The sequence below is a fragment of the Bufo bufo genome, chromosome 3 (assembly GCF_905171765.1).
Source record: "Bufo bufo chromosome 3, aBufBuf1.1, whole genome shotgun sequence".
NCBI classification, from domain to species: Eukaryota; Metazoa; Chordata; class Amphibia; order Anura; family Bufonidae; genus Bufo; species Bufo bufo.
Genome location: NC_053391.1, coordinates 368,121,230 through 368,142,216, shown reverse-complemented (window position 1 = coordinate 368,142,216; position 20,987 = coordinate 368,121,230). Strand labels below are relative to the sequence as shown.

At 43.9% G+C, this 20,987-nt stretch overlaps 1 protein-coding gene across 2 annotated transcripts in view; it reads right to left on the bottom strand.

The window, feature by feature from the left end:
* Nucleotides 1-5,873: 5,873 nt before the first annotated feature.
* Nucleotides 5,874-20,987, bottom strand: part of LCK (LCK proto-oncogene, Src family tyrosine kinase) — a 118,846-nt gene continuing 103,732 nt past the window's right edge. For both annotated transcript variants that reach the window (XM_040424571.1, XM_040424570.1), the window contains exons 12-13: nucleotides 10,285-10,416; nucleotides 5,874-7,285 (exon numbers count right to left, since the gene is read on the bottom strand). In XM_040424571.1, coding sequence (XP_040280505.1) covers nucleotides 7,083-7,285; nucleotides 10,285-10,416 — 335 coding nt within the window. In that variant the 3' untranslated portion in view covers nucleotides 5,874-7,082. The remainder of the gene's footprint in view (nucleotides 7,286-10,284; nucleotides 10,417-20,987) is intronic.

Here is a 20,987-nt window from a genome sequence, read left to right as displayed (position 1 = left end):
GCCATGGTAACCGATCGTAGCCCCAGCATTACACTGCTGGGACTCCGATCGGAACTGCCGCTGCCACCAATGATGGGGGGGAATCGGGAAGGGGGGAAGGCCGCCCCCTATCTTACCGCCACCCACTCGCCACAGATAATTATTTTTTTTTTAAATCCTTAGCAGGCGGCCCGGGCCCCCAGTGGCGCAGGGCCCCATAGCCATTGCTATGGCTGCTATAGCGATCACTACGCCACTGCTTTCCATGAAGGTAAAGAAATGTTCTCTCCAGCGTCCTCTGAAGTTTTGTAGACAAGTTCTTTGTTGTTAGGTAAGCGTTGTCTCTGGGGTTTAAACGGTAAAGGTGCAACCCAGGTTTTTGACTTGTCTTTTACTATTCCTTGATCCATGATATCGAAGAACAGTATGTCTTCTATTGACATTGCGACCCTGCTGTCTTCTGTTGTTCTGTGGAAGACTGTGCACCCTAAGTGATCTTGCTCACTATCGCAGGCGTACTCTTCACAGGAGGGATCTGTGAAAGGACAAGGCACAGGAGCTCTGTGTGGCAATTCTTTTATCAGGAAACTGCTCTGACATGGCTTAAATAGGGAAGGACATCTATTTTCAAGTGTATTGGTGAGCATACTGTTGACTGCTGAGGTCGGCTTGTGTGCTCCTCCTAGGCAGACATCTCCTATGATGACCCATCCTAGGTCAAGTCTCTGGCCATATGGAGCGTTTTGGGGACCGTTAATCTGTCCTCTAGCCTTGAATTCGTAGTATGTCTCTTCCAAGGAGTTAGACTTCCAAGGAGTTAGACTTATGGGTCCAGTTCCGGTATCAGGTGAGCTATACGCTTCAGGTGGGGGTAGTATGCCGCTACCTCTGGTGTAGGTACAGTGGATATAAAAAGTCTACACACCCCTGGGGTTAATGGGGTTAATCAGAGGCACTTTAAATGATGGCAGGTGTATGCTGACTCTGATGTAACATAATTTTGAATGTGATTGCTTAATTCTGAACACAGCTACATCCCCAGTTATAAGAGGTTGTGCACACTTATGCAACCACATTATTTTAGTTTTTTTCTTTTCTTCTCTCCACCTGAAAGATTTCAGTTTGTTTTTCAATTGAGTTGTACAGTTTATAGGTCACATTAAAGGTGCAAAAAGTTCTGAAATGATTTATCCTTGTCTCATTTTTTTGCATCACAGAAACCTGACATTTTAACAGGGGTGTGTAGACTTTTTATATCCACTGTATCTCAGACCGGTTGTCAGGAATGTGATTCCAGTATGGTTGGCAGGGACAAGCAGGTCTGACTATCCATGGACTCTACTTTGTACCCAGTTGCTTTCCTCCACGCCGTCTCATCGGCACCAGCACATGTCCTTAAGGAGAAGGGAGAAATGGGCCCTACGATGTTGAAGGCGTTGAAGAAGGTGGATTTAGCTAAAGACCTGTTGCTTTGATCACCTAAGATTGCATGTACCTTGATGGCCTTATTCCGGTGGCCGACTGGATAAACTCTGACAAGGCAGATTTTTGAGCAGGACTTCCCTCCTGCGAGTCATTTACAGATCTCTGTACACTGAGAAGTGACTACTTGGGTATCTATGTCGGTGTCTATCTGCTTTCCGTCATGCTCCTCTGCTTGGGATGATACCTGAGAGGGTGGTCCAGGGTGTAAAGCCGTGTTGTGTTCTGTGCTACCGCATTCTGTGCATGTCACACTGACCTTTCAGTTCCTGGCGAAGTGCGATGTAATGCAGCACTGAAGCAGATATTGTTTTCTTTGAGGAATTCTTTGCAGTCCTCTAAAGATTTCTCCCTGAAGGCTCTGCATTTTAGTAGAGGATGTGGTTTCTTGTGCAGGGGGCATTGTTTGGTAAGATCTTTGGGTATGTTCTCTTCTTGAGAAGACTTAAACGTCCTGTAAGCAGAACTTGTGGTGGCAATGTTAGTTTTGTGGACTGCCACTGGTGTTTTATGAGGTTTGACACCAAGGGTAGTGGAACATGACAATGTAAAGTTAAAACTGGGATCATTTCTAATTCTCGTCTGTTGAGTAACAAAGTCTACAAACATCACGAAGGGGGAGAATGATACATTATGAACCTGTTTATAATGGAAACCATGTGTGATCCACTTCTCCTGTAGAGTATAAGGGAGATATTGGACAATCGGATTGACACCTCTGGCGGTGTCCAGGAATGCTAGCCCCGGCAGATCTCCTTCTGCCTGAGCAACCTGTACCTATATCAACAAGTCACTGAGTTCCCTGAGCTTCTGGTAGCCCCTACCCACTATTCTGGGGAAATTATCAATTCTCTTATATAAAGCATTTTCTATAGCTTCTATTGACCCATAACACTCATCAAGTCTTTTCCACACCATCTTTAGGCCTTTGCCCGGATAGTTTCTGTTAATGTCTCTGATTCTTTTGGCATGTTCAGCAGACTCGCTTCCAAGCCACTTTACCGAGATCTAACTCCTCACTACAGGAAAGATCTAAGTCCCTTATCGCGTTCTGAAAGGAGGCTCGCCATGTCCTGTAGTTCTCGGGGCGATCAGTGAACTTTATAAGTCCTTTGGTAACCAGCTCCCGTTTAGCAAAGAACTTAGCGAAGTCCATGGCAGCCTGGTTAGCACCAATACTGCCCGGTGTGCTGTTGTTATGCTGCGTGTGGTGTATTACCATACCTTTTAGGGGTTTCCAGCTTAAGGAAGTCTGTATAATACCGTTCTGATGCAAAGGTTGTCCCTTTAAGTCGATGCGAAGGGTGTAGCTTTCGTTCTGTAGGGCGGTAGTTGTGGTCAGCATCGCTTTATCGCATACCGTCCTGCTCGAGGTACTGCGGTTCAAGGTAGGAACTTTGGCACTCTGTATAAGCTGGCTGATATACTGGATAATAATCGTCATCTGTCTTGGGATGCTGATGGACGTATTCTGAGACACGCTGTGTTGGATCTTGTTCATCTAGGTCTGGCCCAAGTAACTTGGCTGTGTTTCTCGGATTCAGGGTACTCCAAGGCTTCTAGGAACTCTGCTTTGGCTACTGTGGCTGCTGCTTCTTTGTCTGCGGCGAGTTTTTCCAGTGACGCTTGCAGGTATATTCTCTCCTTTTCCATTGACGCTTGGCGGCGTACTCTCTCCTTTTTCATTGACGCTTGCAGACATGCTCTCTTTGTTTATTGTCTGCTTGCCTTAGCTTTAGTTGCATCTCTTGTGCGGCAAAGGAAGACCTTACTTTTGAGGCCTCAGCTTATGCATGGGTGAGAGCAGCGATTTCTTTTATTGAGGACTTGCTAGAGCAGCTTGCTCGTGACCTGGTCCTGAATGATAATGTCCGGCTAGAGGACATTGTGTGCCTGTTTGCTGGCTGCTCAATGTCTCTGTGCGGACTCAGTCTATGTAGAAACGGACTTCAGCATGGTCTGGATTGTGCTACACTTGCTGGGGGCTGCACTCTCACTTCTTTTGACTGTATAGCAGCCACTGCAACCTAGGACTGCGTGTGTGATGGCGGCTCCGTATAGTCAGATCCACTATCGCTGGTGACTTGCATCTGTTTTACTGTTCTGTCTTCATACAAGTTCACCCAGTGTGTAGTCTGACATTCAGCATAAACCATTCCTGTCCTCCAAATAAGAGGACTGTTCTTTGTAGTCTAACTTGTTTATTGTTCAAGAGGCCATACATATGTGATTGATTGAGTATATACGTTTGATTGACTGGTAAAACAGGATTGTTTGGTAAAACTACAAGAATACAAATAACATGTATAAGTATTAACCATAGCATAGCATGTACTATAACATTACATTAATACTGAAGCACATGTTAAAAAGGCTGCCTGTACATAAGATTGCATGGCTAGGTAACAGTAATAACAACTGTGTCCACGTCTGCGTATTTCAGGTGGTCTTTCTCTCTGGCGGCTCTTAATAAGCGTTCTGTATCTACATAGGATAGAAGGCCGCAGATCACATCTTGCGGAGGGTTCGATGGTGGAGGAACCGGCCGGAGCGCTCTATAGATTCTTTCAATGACGATGCCTTTCTCCGCTTTGCCTCCGAGCAAGTCTGCAAATATCTCTCAGGTAATCCTTTTATTCTTATGTTGCGTCGGCGGTTTCTATTTTCTTGATCTTCAATGAGCGTAAGGGCTTTATTTAGGTGTGTGAGCTGGTCAGAGGCATGTTTTTCGAGTGCTGCAGAGTGTGATATTATGACTGCATAGTTGTTCTCCAGCACTTCTACCCGAGTGCCTATTTGCTTCACGTCGGACTTTATTACCGAGAGGTCCGAAAGAACCGGCTGTAAGGCCTGGGCTATTGCTGATGTAAAGAAAGCTTTGGAGGATGCTGTCAGTTCTATCTCTCCGTGGCTCGCAGGCTGCCCACATGTCTGGCCTGTTTCCTCGCTGTCTTCTGCCTCGTGTTCTTCCGGCGCCATCTTGTGTGTCCTGGCCGCCGCAGTGAGGCTCTTATGGTGGAGAAATTTGTGGATGTCTGATGAGTTTTGCGAGGACTGGTGAGTGCTTCCGCCCTCTGCCCTCCTTTCTTTGCCATATTTGACCATTTTGGCACTGATAGTAGCACAGGGCAGCCGATTGTAGGGACTGCTGGAGAGGAGCTCTTCACTCACGCGTCCTTCTCCATGCGTCGTCAGGCTCCGCCCCCCCTTTCACGCATTTTCTGCGTGGAATCTGCACCAAAAAACATCTCTAAAAAGCCTCCTATTCTTTTCAATGGCATGAGAACTTTTTTTTCCATGCTGAAAAAACAGTGTGGAAAAATTAAGCTGCATACTGTATCCGCACTGATTCTCCCATTGAAATGAATGGAAAGCTGAAAAAAACACGCCAAAAACCACACTGAAAGTCAGTGTTTTTTTTCTGCGTGTTTTCAAAATCTGCGATCTGAACATACCCTTACACTTAGCTTGAGAAACACAACTGCTTTCTAGGTGTAGCAGTGGCCATTCAGCACTCAATGAGTATCATCCACACAACCTTTTCTACTTAGTAGGACCCATGCACTGTACTAGCTGAGCATCAGACAGTTGCCTAGTGAGCAGTTGCATTTCTCGATGCCTAATGTCATATCAGGCAAGTGAGTATGCCTGGACAATACCTGAAGTATGGCATATGCATGGTCCTCTTGAACTGACCTGTAGTCTATTGATGGCTGACAGCTCACAATTGTCCGAAGACCTCTCACTATGTACTTGCTTCACTCTTCATTTAATTTGTAGTTGGTTGGAAGTCTTGGTATTTAAACATCCCTGTCTACCTGGGTTCCCCGGATGTCAACATCTGGTTTGACATTGCGAAGCCAATCACTAGCCATGGCGGAAACCGGATCCCCTTGTGTCATGTGACCATTTGTCATGATGTAAGGGAAGCCAGTCACCGCTGCGGCCAGTGATTGGCTGTGGCAATGTCAAACCGGATGCTGACATCGAGGGAGCCCAGCAGAGCGTCGCAAGCTCGGAAGAGAAGGAGTTGGGAGCCGCTGTCGGGAAGCAGGTAAGTCATCTTTCCTTTACAGGTCCAGCCAAGTGGGGCATTTGCCAATACCCCCCATTTTTTCACAGTGTAAATATGATCAAGTCTGGCCCGGACTTCTCCTAAAGTCAATCAAAGTGCAAGGGGTACAATAGTTGCAGAAAGAGCAGAGCCTCTAGGTGTAATGACACCATCCCCGTTGCTGCTAGAGGCTCATTTGAAAACTTCCTAGAGGCTAATTTGCATATTTTAACACTTTACAGCAACGTGAGCACGTATAAACATGTCTTCAGCTGCCAAACGCATATGCAACAGGTCAGCCAGTTTCCTAGGTATAAATCTGCTGACAGATGCACAGGTCCAGCAAAATCCAGGAGTGTAACCTTATGTGTCTTTATTTAATCTTTAAAATGCACAACTATTTTATACACACAGTTAAATGAAATGTTCCCTGCAGTTTTTCACATCTGAATTTAGGCAAAATTACTACATATACAGTATATACAGTATGTATTATTTGGGATTATTCTGTGTGCATATAGGTATGTAAATGAGGAATAGGCAAGAGTTATATGAGGTATATCCTGTTATGGAAAACTATTGTATAGAAGACTAGAAGAAAATTTACCAGACAACAAACTTTGTGTTATACTTGTTTTCACGCTTTCCCTTTTTTCCACTATGGTTGGTCCTGTGCATCCTCTCCTGTTCCTGTTGCCTCTCCAAGGGACATCAGGAGTGGCAGTGGACCAGAGAGTAATTGGTTAAGTAACTTCATGGCAAACTTCGTTATTTTGCAATTTAGAAGCCATTTTAAGGCTGGAAACCCATGGCAGTACCATCAGCATCATCATTGGTATATCTGAGTTCTCTACAACAATGCTAGTTTAAGGAAGATGAGCAAAAGGTGGTTGCTGACCACACATTTTTTTAAGGAAGTCAGAGGACAGATGATATCCTTTGACAACAATCTAATGTCTATAACAGCTTAAAGTGTACCCTAGTTTTCAAAAAAGAAATTTGCAGAATGACTGTTTCTTTGTACAATCATAACTGTTAAGAAAAAGGTCTTTTATGGGGTTCCCTAATGTTTCTTTCAGTCATATTATTCTCTGCACAACTAGATTAATTTCTCTCACAAGCAGTGGATGTCTCCCTTCTGTGAAATTTACCAGCACTGTACTGCTGTGATGTCCTTTCCCTTACTTCCCACTATGTTTGTTTTCAGCTCCAGAGCTCACAGAACAGATAAGGAGGGGGAAATCACACTTGCAGACATAGGAGGCTCCTATAATCTTCAAAAGCAGTGTAGAAGCAGTTCTTTTATCAGGCTCAGGATCTCAGCTAGCTCTGATATGCCCCCACTTCCTGTGAGCTGTCTTCTGAGTCTCTGTTACTACGGTCGGATCTTGCCTGACAACAGGCAGTGAACTGCAAATTAAGTGGAAGTGAGAGCCCTAGTGGTCATGACTAAAGTATTATTTTTTTTTTTCAGGTGGATGCAGGCATATTTTTTAAGTGAAGAAATATGCTAGTTACACCATTCTCTATTAAAGGAAATTAAATTGTGTGAAAGTACAGTGACTCTTTAAGGCTGAGCCTGATACTGGCCCTCTGTAGCTGTAAAAAAATCTTCCAAATAGGAGCGAAGAAATTCAAATGTAGGCCTTTCTTCAGGGATGTCCATCCAACATCGAAGCATCAAATCATAAAGTTCCTTAGGGCAATCTTCTGGTCTTGGCATGCGGTACCCACGCTCAAGATGATCAATCACTTCAGGGTTAGTCATGCCTGTAAAATACATTTGCTTATAAAATTACGTTTAATAAAGTTGTTTTCAGTGTACACAGATACTATGAGGCATGAAACAGCATAAATTGAACAAACAAAAAATGTTGTGCGCAGTGGTATTTGTCCAGCAATTTCTTGGCATATTTGCCAGATCACTGCCAGACCTCATTATAGTTAATGGGGCTGGACAGCATTCTGGCAAGCTGTTTGCGGCCGAAACAGCATTCCGGCTCGGCAACCGCAAGTGTGAAACAAACTTAAAAGGGGTTATCCAATACTATAAACTGCCCCCCCATATGCCCGGCCCCTCAAAAGGGAATATACTTACCCCGCTCCCTGCACCAATCCTGGTTCCCGCACCGCCGCTGCTGCTTCTCCCCTTACACAGATGAAAACATCCGGTGTAGGGGGGGATGTGTCGAGCGAATGACAGGCGGGGACGGGGACAAGCCTCCCTAGCGTCATCCGCGATACTTTATATAAGTTTATAGTATTGGATAACCCCTTTAATAGGGTATATGGTAAGGTGTTGATAATAAAGATAATTTCTTAAATGCAGTGCTTGGTACATGAACTAAGCTTAAACTTAACAATCTTGTCCATGAAAAGAAACAAGCATTGTTAAATCTGTCTCTTTGTTCTGTACAAACTTCATAATGCCGCAGCCATAGAAGTCCATCAGGTACCTCAATAAGCCTTTGAATTCATATGGGGGTATATTGGTTTTCTTCTGTAAGATTTTTATGGAATAAAATATGGCATGCTCTTTCAGATGCCGTATTATGAAGCTTTTCTCTCTTAGAACAGAAACAGCATCAGTCGGTGCAACTTGCAGGGTGATATGAATATGCAGGTGCAAGTAGTCATAATTAAAGGGGAAGCAAGGCATAGCAACATTCTATAAAAGTACAGTATATGATCCATATATAAAATAATACCACTTCTGATATACAGTCAAATATGAGGTGCTCATAAAATATATTTCGATCAAAAATATGTGTCTATCCACCACAAGGTGATCTCAATACAGATGGGAACCTTATCTCTATGCCATTCATGGACATCTAAATGCAAGGACAGTGGAACCCATAAAACCTGTTTGACTGTCACTCTGTGCCAGTAACCCTTCTATGAGCAGGGAGGGCAGACTCAGCTATACCAGTCATGCTAATTAACAGCCTGTGAAGTAGGTGGGTTAGTGATAGCAACTAACATCTCCAGATATATGCTGCAAACTCAAATAATAGAGTTCTGTCCTTTGGGTTTGCAGCATGTATCTGGAGTTATAGTTGCCTCCATGTTAGCTGCTATCACTAACCTATGCACTTCACAGGCTGTTAATTAGCATGACTGGTATAGCTGAGTCTGCCCTCCCTGCTCATAGAAGGGTTGCTGGCACAGAGTGACACAACAGGTCATGGCCTGCTCACTCTGAGAGGTGGTTTTATGGGTTCCACTCTCCTTGAATGTAGATACCATGTAGAACATAGAGATAGGTTTAGAGTTAGGTTCCCATCCATATTGACGTCACCTTGCTGTTTTTTTGATCAAAATATATTTGCTAAGCACCTCAAGTTTAACTGAGGTTAGATGTGGTATTGCTTCCATTCCCCCCCCCCCCCATTCTCTCTTAAAAGCAAATTACGTCCATCATATGCACACATGCCACCTTTTTTAGGAACATTTCTGTGGCTCCTAACTTGAGGCCCGATTTCTTATGCACATGATTCTGTGCAAAGTAAAAAAAAAAAAGTTTAAGCTGCTGGCAAGGATTTATAACGTCCTTCCAATTACTGGCAAAATGATTATTAACATACTTCTTAAAGAGCCTCTGTCAGCATAATCATTAAACCTATTTAACCTGGCATATTTCCTGGTAGGGTTGCTGATGCTGATTAAAATGTATATTTCTTTACTACGTTTTTCCATTGTTGCGTTATGAGGACTTTAATCAGTATGTAACTATAGCCAGTTGGAGCACCGAGAGGCGGGCTGTATTGCTTCACGCACTGCTATAGCTACATCCCTAGTACTCACTAGAATCCCCCCTCCCCTTTGATTGACAGCACTAGACATCACATCTAGCGCTATGTTCTTACGCATGCGCAGTTAGAAACAAACTCGGTGCACTCCATCTGCTGCTGCTTGCCAAGCAGCGCAGTTTCACAGTGTTCAAGTGTCGACAATGTCATTCCACCCAGAAGTGGAGGAGCCGCCGGCTTTAGAAACAGAGGAAGAACACTTCCTGGTGAAATGACGTAGTCTACACCTGCGAACTGTGAATTTGTGTACAACAGTGCAAGAGCCAGAAGACAACGCTAGACATTATATCTAGCACTGTCAGTCAAAGGAGAGAGTGTAGTGAGCCCTAGCTGTACCGGTGCTAGAAGCGATATAGCCCGCCCCTCGGTGCTCCAACTGGCTAATTAAATACTGATAAAAGTTCTCATAACTCAACAACTGAAAAACATACAGAGTAAAGAAATGTATTGTTTTAATCAGCATGATCAACCCCACCAGGCAATATGCCAGGTTTAATAGGGTTGATCATGCTAACAGAGGCTCTTTAAATAGCAGTATATTACAAGAATCGCAATTATCAGTAATTGAGATCCAAGAGCATAACTACTAGGGTACCAAGAATAGCAGTAAATCTGAGGGACTTCAAGGAAAGAGAGTAAGACTTAAAGAAATTAATGTAAACCAAATATTCATGAGCTTTTCATGTCCTAAAATAATTTGCCTCTGCTGGAGGTCATAGTGACGTGTACTCCATTCTACGTTTTGCTCTTAGACTCCCGTTTCCAATTCTCATCACAGCCTCCATAGAGTTCATTAGAGAGGCAAACTCGACCCTCTACACTGAAGTCTTTGGGCATTAGAGAAAGCCCCCTGTTCTCTCTGTAGGTGATGAACCCACACTTATCAAGCATTTATGCCATGAATTCTTAGGATGAATAAAACTTTAATCTTTTCACATACTTTTTCTGTCATTTTACCTGGGTAGGGAATTCGCCCATGTGTGATGATTTCAGTTAAGAGAACACCAAATGACCATACATCTGATTTAATTGTAAATGTTCCATAATTTATTGCTTCAGGAGCTGTCCATTTAATTGGGAATTTGGCACCTGCAGTAAAAAAAAATAACCTTTTACTAATCTAATCTATAATAATAATAATCTAGTGCAAAGCAAAGAACAGATTTGTATTTTATTTATTTTTTGTAGATTTGCCCTTAACATTTTTAATTCCTAACATTCTTAAAGGGGTTTTCCAGGATTTTAATATTGATAACCTATCCTCAGGATAGGTCATCAATATCAGAACGGTAGGGGTCCAACACCCAGCACTCCCGCTGATCAGCTGGTTGAAGAGAAGGCCGCACTCTGTGCGAGCGCAGCCTTCCCTTCCATTGTTTACCTGCTCGCCGTCGATATCGCAGTGGTGAGCAGGTGTAATTACAAGAAGCCATCGCATTCACTTCAATGGGACGGCTCCTTCCTATTCAAGTGTACAGGAACGAGCTGTCCCATAGTGCTGCTTGCAATTGTCAGTTTCTGTGTGTTTACTGTGGTCATAGAAATATAGAATAATGTTTTATTAGTATTAGGCTGCATTCACATCAACGCTAGTTATTTCGGTTGCTGTGCTTTGTTAGATAAGCAGAACAACGAAAATAACAGAAGTGCCAAATTTGGCACATAACTGAAACCAACAGAGCCGAGGACCCTCGTCCATTCTGTTTATGTTCAGGTGTCCGTATTTTGGCAGAATCTACAACTGAGGCCCTGAACTGATCCTCGAACACAGATGTGAACATGTCCTTAGTGGTATATAACCCATAGAGAAAAAAACTTTTTTTAAAGGGACACTGACAGGGCCAAAAAGCATATTAAGGTATATATATGACCGTACAGGTCTTATAAAGTGTATAAGAATCATGTAAGTATCCCCCCTGTCCACCTTATAACTACAGTAATGTGAAGTTTTATAACCTGCTGATATCGGGTTCAATCTGCCCAAGGGGCGGTGCTTCACCTCAGCTTGCGCCCAGCCAGCCTCGCCGCAACTGCCGTTTGAAGCGCCGCCAAGCATCATCAATATTCACTTCGCTGGGCGGCTACTAGTGTCCCCGGCCATCTTCAGCGCATGCGCCCGGCACCCTCACTGGCCGGGATCGCATCGCGCCTGCGCACAGTCTCATTCTCAGAGGCAGTGAGGGTGCCGGGCGCATGCGCTGAAGATAGCCAGTGAAGCACGACCCCTTGGGCAGATTGAACCCGATATCAGCAGGTTATAAAACTTCACATTACTGTAGTTAAAAGGTGGACAGGGGGGATACTTACATGATTCTTATACACTTTATAAAACCTGTACGGTCATATATATACCTTAATATGCTTTTTGGCCCTGTCAGTGTCCCTTTAAGGCCGCTTTCAGACGAGCGTGAGTATAAGACAGCTCCCGTCCTGAACTTCCAATGCTGCCGGGGTCGCATAGCATTATATTGATTTATGATGCTATGTAACCCTTACATTTCTGGAATGTATTTGATAACACTGACAGCATTATATCAGTGTTATCCAATACATTCCAGACGTCTAATGGTTACATAGCATCATAAATCAATATAATGCTATGCGACCCCAGCAGTGCTGGAAGTTCAGGATGGGAGCTGTCTTTAGAATCAATAAGTTTTTTTTTTTTTATTGAGGTATTTTCAAACAAGCATAGTTAATCCTCACACGCAGGTGAGAAAGCTCACATGAAGGCATACATGTATAACAAGACTCCCAGACATGGGAGATAACACATAAAACATCACACCAACAGTTCCTCAAAAAGTACCAGTGGGGGGTGGGGGGGGGGGTAGGGAACATACTGCAAGAGCTTCTGTTCAGTCAGGTATTGGGGTTAGGAGGGGGACATATATGGTGATGCCTTCCACACCCGCCAGGTCCTCTCATATTTCACGGTGTTGCAATTACCATTCGAGGTGGCGAAGGCCATTATTTGTTCATAGAGGCATGTTTTGTTAACCCTTTGAATTACATCAAGTATCTTAGGGGAATGTGCAGATTTCCATTTAGAGGTGATAGCCAATTTGGCAGAAAGGAAGATGTGACAGACTAAGCCTCTATAGGCAATGGGCACCTCTGTGATGCCGATCAGCAGTAATGCTATGGAGGGGGAGGGGGTATCCAGGGAATACCTCGAGTCAGTGATTTGGGAAATCAAAGAAAAGACCTCTTTCCAGAATGTCTGGATTACCGGACAGGTCCACAATATGTGGTATAACGTGCCCTTACTACCACAGCTCCTCCAGCACAGGGAAGAGACAGACGGATATATCAGATGTAGCCTTTCAGGGGTAAAGTACCATCTCAGGGAGGTCTTTACAAATGATTCATATTGGGTCACACAGGTAATATTGCTCGAAACATACTTAAAAGCTGATTGCCATTGTATAGGCGTGAACTTAGACCCTAAATCCCGTTCCCAGGATATGAGAGGTGTAGTCATAATAAAAGTGTCTTTGCAACTAAGCTGCGAGTATAAGGGGCGAAGAGTTTTTTGTTTCGGATTAGGTAGAGACCATAGCTCCAGGATCCGCACATTTGCCATTGGCAGAGAAGGATTGTCTGCTAGAAAATGTCTAATTCTGAGATATTTGTAGAACTCAACATTGGGAACCTGAAAGGTATTGTGTAGGCTTTCAAAGGAGGAAAGGCTGGCATCCTGAAATATCTGCAGGGTCCCAGTTATACCATACTTGTACCAGGCACTCACTCCTAAATCCGGGACAAGGTATTCTAATACCACTAGTGGAAGAGGGCTTGAGGTAGGACGGGACCCTTTGGATGTGAGGGTGTGATAACGGATCCAGCTGTCTACAGCATTGGTAGCAAGAAAGCACAGATCGGGTTTTTTAAATGAGTTATTTAGTGAGGCTATCAGTAAAGCTTTCAGGTCTCCTCTTGGGACCTCCGTGGAATCAATATGAACCCACTGTTTAGAAAAATCTAATTTCCACCAGCTCTCTAATTGGGCAATTTGTGTCGCTAGATAATAATCATGTATGTTAGGAAGGCTAATACCGCCCAATTGTTTCCTGGTCTGTAGAATTTTGGATGCTATTCTGGGTTTCCTACCATGCCAGAGGAAATTATTCAGCAGTTTATTGCATTGGGAGAAATAAGATAGAGGAAGTTTTATGGGGAGGACCCGGAATAGGTAGAGGAGTTTAGGTAAGGCAAACATTTGGAATGTAGCTAACCTACCTAGCCAGGAGATTTCAAATTTGTCATAGTGCTCTAGATCTTTCTTGAGACTAGATAAGAGAGGAGGGTAGTTGGCTAAGTACAGTCCCTGAGTTGAGGAGGTGAGGTGAATACCCAAGTATTGAATTTCGGTTGGTTGCCAGTCCAAGTCAAATTTCCCTTTTAGGGACGCCACTGTTCGGGGGTCTAAGTTAAGGGGTAGGGCCTGGGATTTTGAGGAGTTTAGTTTATAATAAGAGAGTTGACCGAAATATGAGATCGTATCTAAGGTTGAGGGTAGGGAAGAGGCAGGGTCGGTAAGCGTGAGTATCACATCATCTGCGTATAGGCTCAGTATATGATTGCGATCTGCGATCTTAACGCCCGACACTTCCTTTCCCATCCGTAAGGCCTGAGCAAGGGGTTCAATAGATAATATAAACATGGGATGGGAGCTGTCTTATACTCACGCTCCTTGGTGGAATTCAATTTTACCCCGCAAAGCATTTTTTACAATACAAGACATGGTAAATTAAATGGTGCCATTAAGAAATAGATCTTAGGTATAGAAGGGTTAGTGGCTGCACCTATAGGAAACAGTGGTGTAGTGCTCTCCCCACGCGACTCACCCCTGTGTCGCAGAAAATGGATAAATAAATAATGCAAGATATAGATGTGGGGGGCACTCGATATCCGGGTTAGATGTGTGTGGTTTGTAGAAATGTTGAGGGGTTGGTAGTATGATTGTATTATAGGTGTGGGTTGTGCTCTTGAAGTAGTATATAATGATCACATCATAGTTGTTGCTATTATAAAATTATAATTTATTGGTATTTATAAAATTGTTGATAAAGATATATAAATATATAAATAAAAAAAGATGAAAAAAATGAAAAAAAAATAGAAAAAGGGAGAAAATTATCTTAGGTCCACTTGTTATGAAGTGAGAAATAAGAATGTATCAGGACCAAGTTCGCATAGTCAATGTTCCTAATGTCTTTGATTTAACATTGTTGTCCAGTAGGGGGAGCTGTTGCAGCTAAAGATAGTTACAGCTGAAGGTGATTGTAGCCGGGAACGATGGATGTGCCAGATTAGCTGGGAGTAAAATGTAAGTACATATGTGGCAGGATTGACATGTGAGTTGCCCCTATATTCGTAACTTTGTGGCGATACAGGTTATGTATGCTGGTAAAATAGAATAAAATATGTTGCAAACATTAATATACGGCTAAAAAGGAGGAGCGCAGACAGGTGCTTGATGCAGATGCACCCTATTAGGGTCCATTCACACGTCCGTAACGTGTTTTGCGGATCCACGGATCCGTAAAACACGGACAGCGGCAATAGGCATTCCGCATTTTGCGGACCGCACATTGCCGTCACTATAGAATATGCCTATTCTTGTCCGCAAATGCGGACAAGAATAGAACGTGTTCTTTTTTTTCGGGAACGGAATTGCAGACCCCATAGAAATGAATGGGTCCGCAATTCCGTTCTGCAAAATGCGAAACGAAATTGCGGACGTGTGAATGGACCCTTAGTGTTACGTTACCCGTTCTGCTGCTGTGTTGTTCGCCGGCCTTGCTCTACATGGCTATAGGTATGCCGGTAAAATTACAGGTTAGGTATGCTGGTATCCTGCAGTATCGCCACCCTTCAGATCGCAAAAACAGAACTTGGAGATATGAACAAACAGACACTTGCCGATCTTTCTAAGGAACGCATCAACCCAAGGACTCACATTAATAGGAGGACTCTCATTGATACCCACACTTTTTTGAAGCTCCAAGCCGCCACTCCCGCCCATGTGGGACGCCACGTCACAGGCAGGTAGAGCAAGGCCGGCGAACAACACAGCAGCAGAACGGGTAACGTAACACTAATAGGGTGCATCTGCATCAAGCATCTGTCTGCGCTCCTCCTTTTTAGCCGTATATTAATGTTTGCAACATATTTTATAAAATTTTACCGGCATACATAACCTGTATCGCCACAAAGTTACGAATATAGGGGCAACTCACATGTCGATCCTGCTACATATGTACTGACATTTTACTCCCAGCTAATCCGGCACATCCATCGTTCCCGGCTACAATCACCTTCAGCTGTAACTATCTTTAGCTGCAACAGCTCCCCCTACTGGACAACAATGTTAAATCGAAGACTTTAGGAACATTGACTATGCGAACTTTGTCCTGAACATTCTTATTTCTCACTTCATACCAAGTGGACCTAAGATAATTTTCTCCCTTTTCCTTTTTTTTTTTTTTTTCTTTTTTTTTCATTTATATATTTATATATCTTTATTAACAACAATTTTATAAATACCAATAAATTATTATTTTTTAATAGCAACAACTATGATGTGATCACTATATACTACTTCAAGAGCACAACCCACACCTATAATACAATCATACTACCAACCCCTCAACATTTCTACAAACCACACACATCTAACCCGAATACCGAGTGCCCCCCACATCCATATCTTGCATAAGAAACAGATCTTGTCCCGCAAAAAATAAGCCCTCACATGACTATGTGAACGGAAAATGTAAAAGGTTATGGCTATTGGAATATGGGGAGGAAAAATAAAAAATGAAAATAGGCCCAGTCTTTAAGGGATTAATGACCAGATACTTTTTTGGAGTTTAGTGTAACATGGTGGTTTAATGGATGTAACTTTTTTATTTGTTAGACCGCCAAAATAATGTTCACAATGTTTTTTATGTGACACATTGGGCTTTTTTTTTATTAATGTTTTTTAGCTATTTTTTCTTTTAGTTTTATTTGGGGAGTCATTTTTTCACACTATAGCTCCTTATACTTTAAATATGCAAACCGACACCAAAATAAATTTGTAAAGTTGGTTCCCTATTTTATGTTGTTCATTTTGACATATACAGTGGTATGCAAAAGTTTGGGCACCCCTGTTCAACATTACTGTTACTGAAAGGAAAGGAGTACCTTGCAAAAGTATGGGAACCCGAAGAGATTTAAGTGATAACTTTGACCGAGGTCTCAGATCTTATATAGCCTGTTAGGGTTAAAGGGGTTTTCTCATCTCGCTGTTACTAAGGAGAGATGAGACACAGTCCCGCTCATCAGCCGTCCGGGAAGCAGCAGAGCGCTCCAGTTGAAAACCAATAAAAACAAATTGTGGTTGTAAATAATTTTGTCACCTTAGATGGTTAAAGAGGTGTTCAAATATTTTGTAACATTTGTCAGGGAGCAGGGTGCTGTGTGAAATTGATTAAAAAACACTTGCCTTTTAAATATTCTGCACTACAGTTTTGGTCCCAGCTGCTCGGATCCACACTGGGCTTGCAGTGGTTACTTGCTGTTCTTTGTTCACGTGGCTGCTGCACCTACTCACTTGCAACTGTGCTCACGTGTGCATGAGTGGGATGTGCAATGGGCGGCCTCCCCCTAGGGCTCTCTATATAACGTCCCAGGTTTAGGAATGCCGAGTAGTATAGTGTGGCCTATCTGTGTCTCTATGTGTGTCACGGTGCTCCTACCTGGATACGGCTGGACCCCAGGCTTTGGCTCCGAAGCAATAAATAGGGGGAATAATTGAGGGATAAAAGAATAACTTGAGTGCAGACCTTGAGATGAAGTCCAATGGCAGCTTTAATTCACATAAACGTTCTCCAAAACGGTTTACAGGCTTTGTCTTGGTTCCAGCAGGCTTTAGCATGAAACTGGCAGGGAAACTCCACTCTGCTATATCTGTACTGACAGGCTGGCTATATTACTCAGCTTCCTCTGTATGCTGCACTTTCTCTGTAGTCTGACTCTAAGTTATGCCAGGGAACTTTCCTCCTGGCTCCTAAGGCTTTAAGCTTTGGCCTCCATGCTCTGGCTGGCGTGGGCACATCCAGCAGAGACGTGCCCCTGCACACCCTTCCCTTCGCAGGGGGTAAGCTAGACAAACTAGAAACTGGTCCTCACCCTTCCTGCAGAGGGGGGTTAGAATGGAATGGAAGGTTCCATTCTATCTACATACAGCTCTGCCATATTTGCTGCCACCTGCTGGTGAACCAGGCACATTACATATTAATATAACAGTTGCATAACAAAATAGGAATGCACATTGTGGAGTACCTGGAATAAATACACAAGATAACATGAGGTTAGAAGTAGTAACACCACTCTAGGTTGTTACATTCCCCCTTACTTAAAACCAAACCGTCCTCGGCTTGTACTTAGTTTGTGCTCTAAGGGTACCCAAGGAAGGTTAAAGGGCTGCATAAGACTATATACTATTACATACATAGACTGACTTAGAAACAGCTACCACTAGGTTCCTGCCCGTATGAGTAGGGTGTCTATTCACAGTTCGCCCTCTCGGTATAATCAGTGAACCAAAAAGATACTGCACTAAGCACTCAAATGCTCCACACAGGACTGGGCCAGAGTCGTATATGGAGCGTGGGGGTGTCATGTACTGTAATCCCTCCACAATACTATTAGACACCCAAAAATAGAGGGTGGCTTTATCCTGTAATCCCTTCCTAGCACCAAGGTCTATATAAAGCTTTTTGCATGGTCACATTGATGACTAAACAGGTAGCTAAAAAACATACATATCCATATGGCTGTGCACTAAGCATTAGGACACACCAAAGTAGGAGGAGGAGCCTGTTTTCTCCCAAAACTCCCACCTGGGTTAATCCCTCTACACACACATTTTTAGCAGCGGGGTTACCCTTGACGTTGTTAGACCTGCTTGTGACTCTACATTGACGTCCTCAGAGGCAGTCCATATGAGCAATAAAGGACACTAGCTATCTGGCTAACTACATAAAGTCCAAGGTCCATTTAAAAGTGCATACTTGATCACATTGCGGTACCTATAAGAGAGTACATTCAATGGGATAAATACTTGAACATTGCTAAAACTTTGAAAGGGTTAGTGCAAAAACAAAGTGCAAATATAAGATGCAATAGCATAGTGCAATTAAATTCACATTAGAGTCTTTTCCTTCAGTGCGGCCAGAACAAGTGCACCAATACTGGGACAAGTAGTGCAAAAGTCCTTTGTAATCCACATGAGGTAATAATGTCATTATTGGTAATCCACATATAAGGGAAAATAGCAGCAATGGTAATGAGAACCCTTTGAGCAAAGGGGGCTCCCACTTAACCTGAAAAGGGGGGAAAAAGGAATTCCGCACAGACGTGCGCAACTTGGAATGTTTCTGCAGATGGGGGAGTCCTGACAAACATGTCCATCTGGATGAGGACCAAACCATGAGCAACAAACAAACAAAATAGCCAACACGTCCTCACCCGTCAAGAGCAGTCCAAGATGTGTCTCCCATTAGTCCTTGCTTTCTCTTCAGGATCCAATGGAGGGGCTGCTTAGAGGAGGTACCTGAAGTCCTCTTCGCTGCTGCTGCTAGAAGACATCAGAGGGCGCTCCTGCCTCTTGTAGGCCAAACTCGCTGCCATGGTGGTGCTCCGCTTACCTCTAGTGGAGTACCGCAGTAGTGACTGGGTGGTCACATTGGCTATAGCGGCAGCCACATTTTCCTTTGCAGTGCCGATACCTCCTGCCGGGGCAGGGGAGCTCAGGATCTCCAGCTGTAGGGCTGTGGCCAAGGGATCTCCAGTGGTGATGATGGAGAACAGGGCTCTCTTACTGCGGCCAATGCCATCTTCCATGGTAACTGGTAATTGACCACCCTTTGGTGGTAGGAAAAGGCGACGGTTGACAAGCATCCCAGCTGGACAGTTGGCGGCGGGGGTAGACCCAGGATCAGAAGCTCCGGCTGCGGCTGTGGCTTTTCTTGGAAGCGCAGGACTCCCTCCGCGGTCTCCTGGAGGCAGCGCACATGGCCTTTGGCGGCTGGATCCTCCTGCCAGCACTCAGCTACTGATAACGGGACAAGGGGTTTGGACAGGAGGGTCACCCTGCTGGCGAATGGTCCCTTGAGGGAGACCATGGGGGTGTACTCCACATGGTCCCCCATGTATAAGCTATGACAGGCCTGGGGCAGGTAGGGGCGTTTCACAGACTTGTGTCCCATAAATAGTTCTTCACCACTCTCGTCGTCCATCAGGAAACCAGAGCCGCATTCCACGGAGAACCACAGGATGATCCCTCCGCGCAGCTCCAGCCTCGGATCCCCCAGCCGTGGGAGGTCCAGAACATTGGTCACCCAGCCCTCGATGATTTTTTTTGTAGTCCCACATTGTAAGGGCATGAGCTGTTACTTCCGGCAAGTCCATGGGGTTCAACTGTGTAAACGAACATTGGACTTCGTATTTTACATCAGTTTTTGGTGTAAACTGTTGCAAAACGGTTGTAAAAAAATCTGGCTTTGCATACTGTAGGGTATCCTTTCTGCCCCCAGCATGTCTCCTCATGGTTGCTGGTTATGCACACTGCTGTGTCCCCTGTTTTGTTGGTCTTTTCTCTGCGTGCTAGAGTTCTGCGTATACACATTATTCCTCTGCCCAGCCAACCAATGTGATTGGTATGCGGCATGCGCAAACCCTGAATTTCATGCATACTTGGTTGGTATTCTTAAATTATACGAGTGGCCCTGATTAGCAAATGTGTAGTAGGAAACAGTGGCCTGTATATACTCAGAAGAGGAATTAGCTTGCCAGGTATATACAGACACATGGGGCGGGCTCTAAGCTTGCCTACCAACCCAAAAGATCAAGGAAGTATACAGCAAAATGGTGGCAAATAAAGTTACAGAAAAAATGAAAATATTAGCAGCAAGTAGAATAGAGGTACTTTAACAGATATACAGTTTTTTTTACCAAGATGGTCATGACTAGAGATGAGCGAATCGAAGTTGACGAAGTGGAATTCGATGCGAATTTCAGGAAAAATTATATTTGCACCGAATCCGAATTTCCTCACGCTTTGTGGTAACGAATCACATTTTTTCCTAAAGTGGCTGCTGCACATGTTAGGACATGGAGCAAAGAACTCTGGGAACGAGGGATCACCCACAATGCCATGCATGTAGTCAAACAGCAGCCAGCCAGCGGTGTGATGTCACAGCCCTATAAATAGCCTCAGCCATTTTGGATTCTGCCATTTTCCAGAATGTTTTTAGTGCAGGCAGAGATGTCAGCAGGCGCTAGGGACAGTGTTAGGCCTCATGCACACAGCAGTTGTTTTTCTCGGCCTCCGTTCCGTTTTTTTTGCGGATAGGATGGGGACCCATTCATTTTAATGGGTCAGCAAAAAAATGCTGATAGTTCATCCGTCTGTCTTCCGCGTCCGTTGTCCGTGTTTCCCTTCAGCCCAAAAAATAGTGCATGTCCTAATTTTTTCACATTTTCGGACAAGGATAGGCATTTATTACAAAGGATCTGTGGAAAAAAACGGATCCTCAAAAAAAAACGGATGCCGCATCAGTTTTTTTTGCCGGACGCACAATTTTCGGATGCAAAAAACAGCTGCT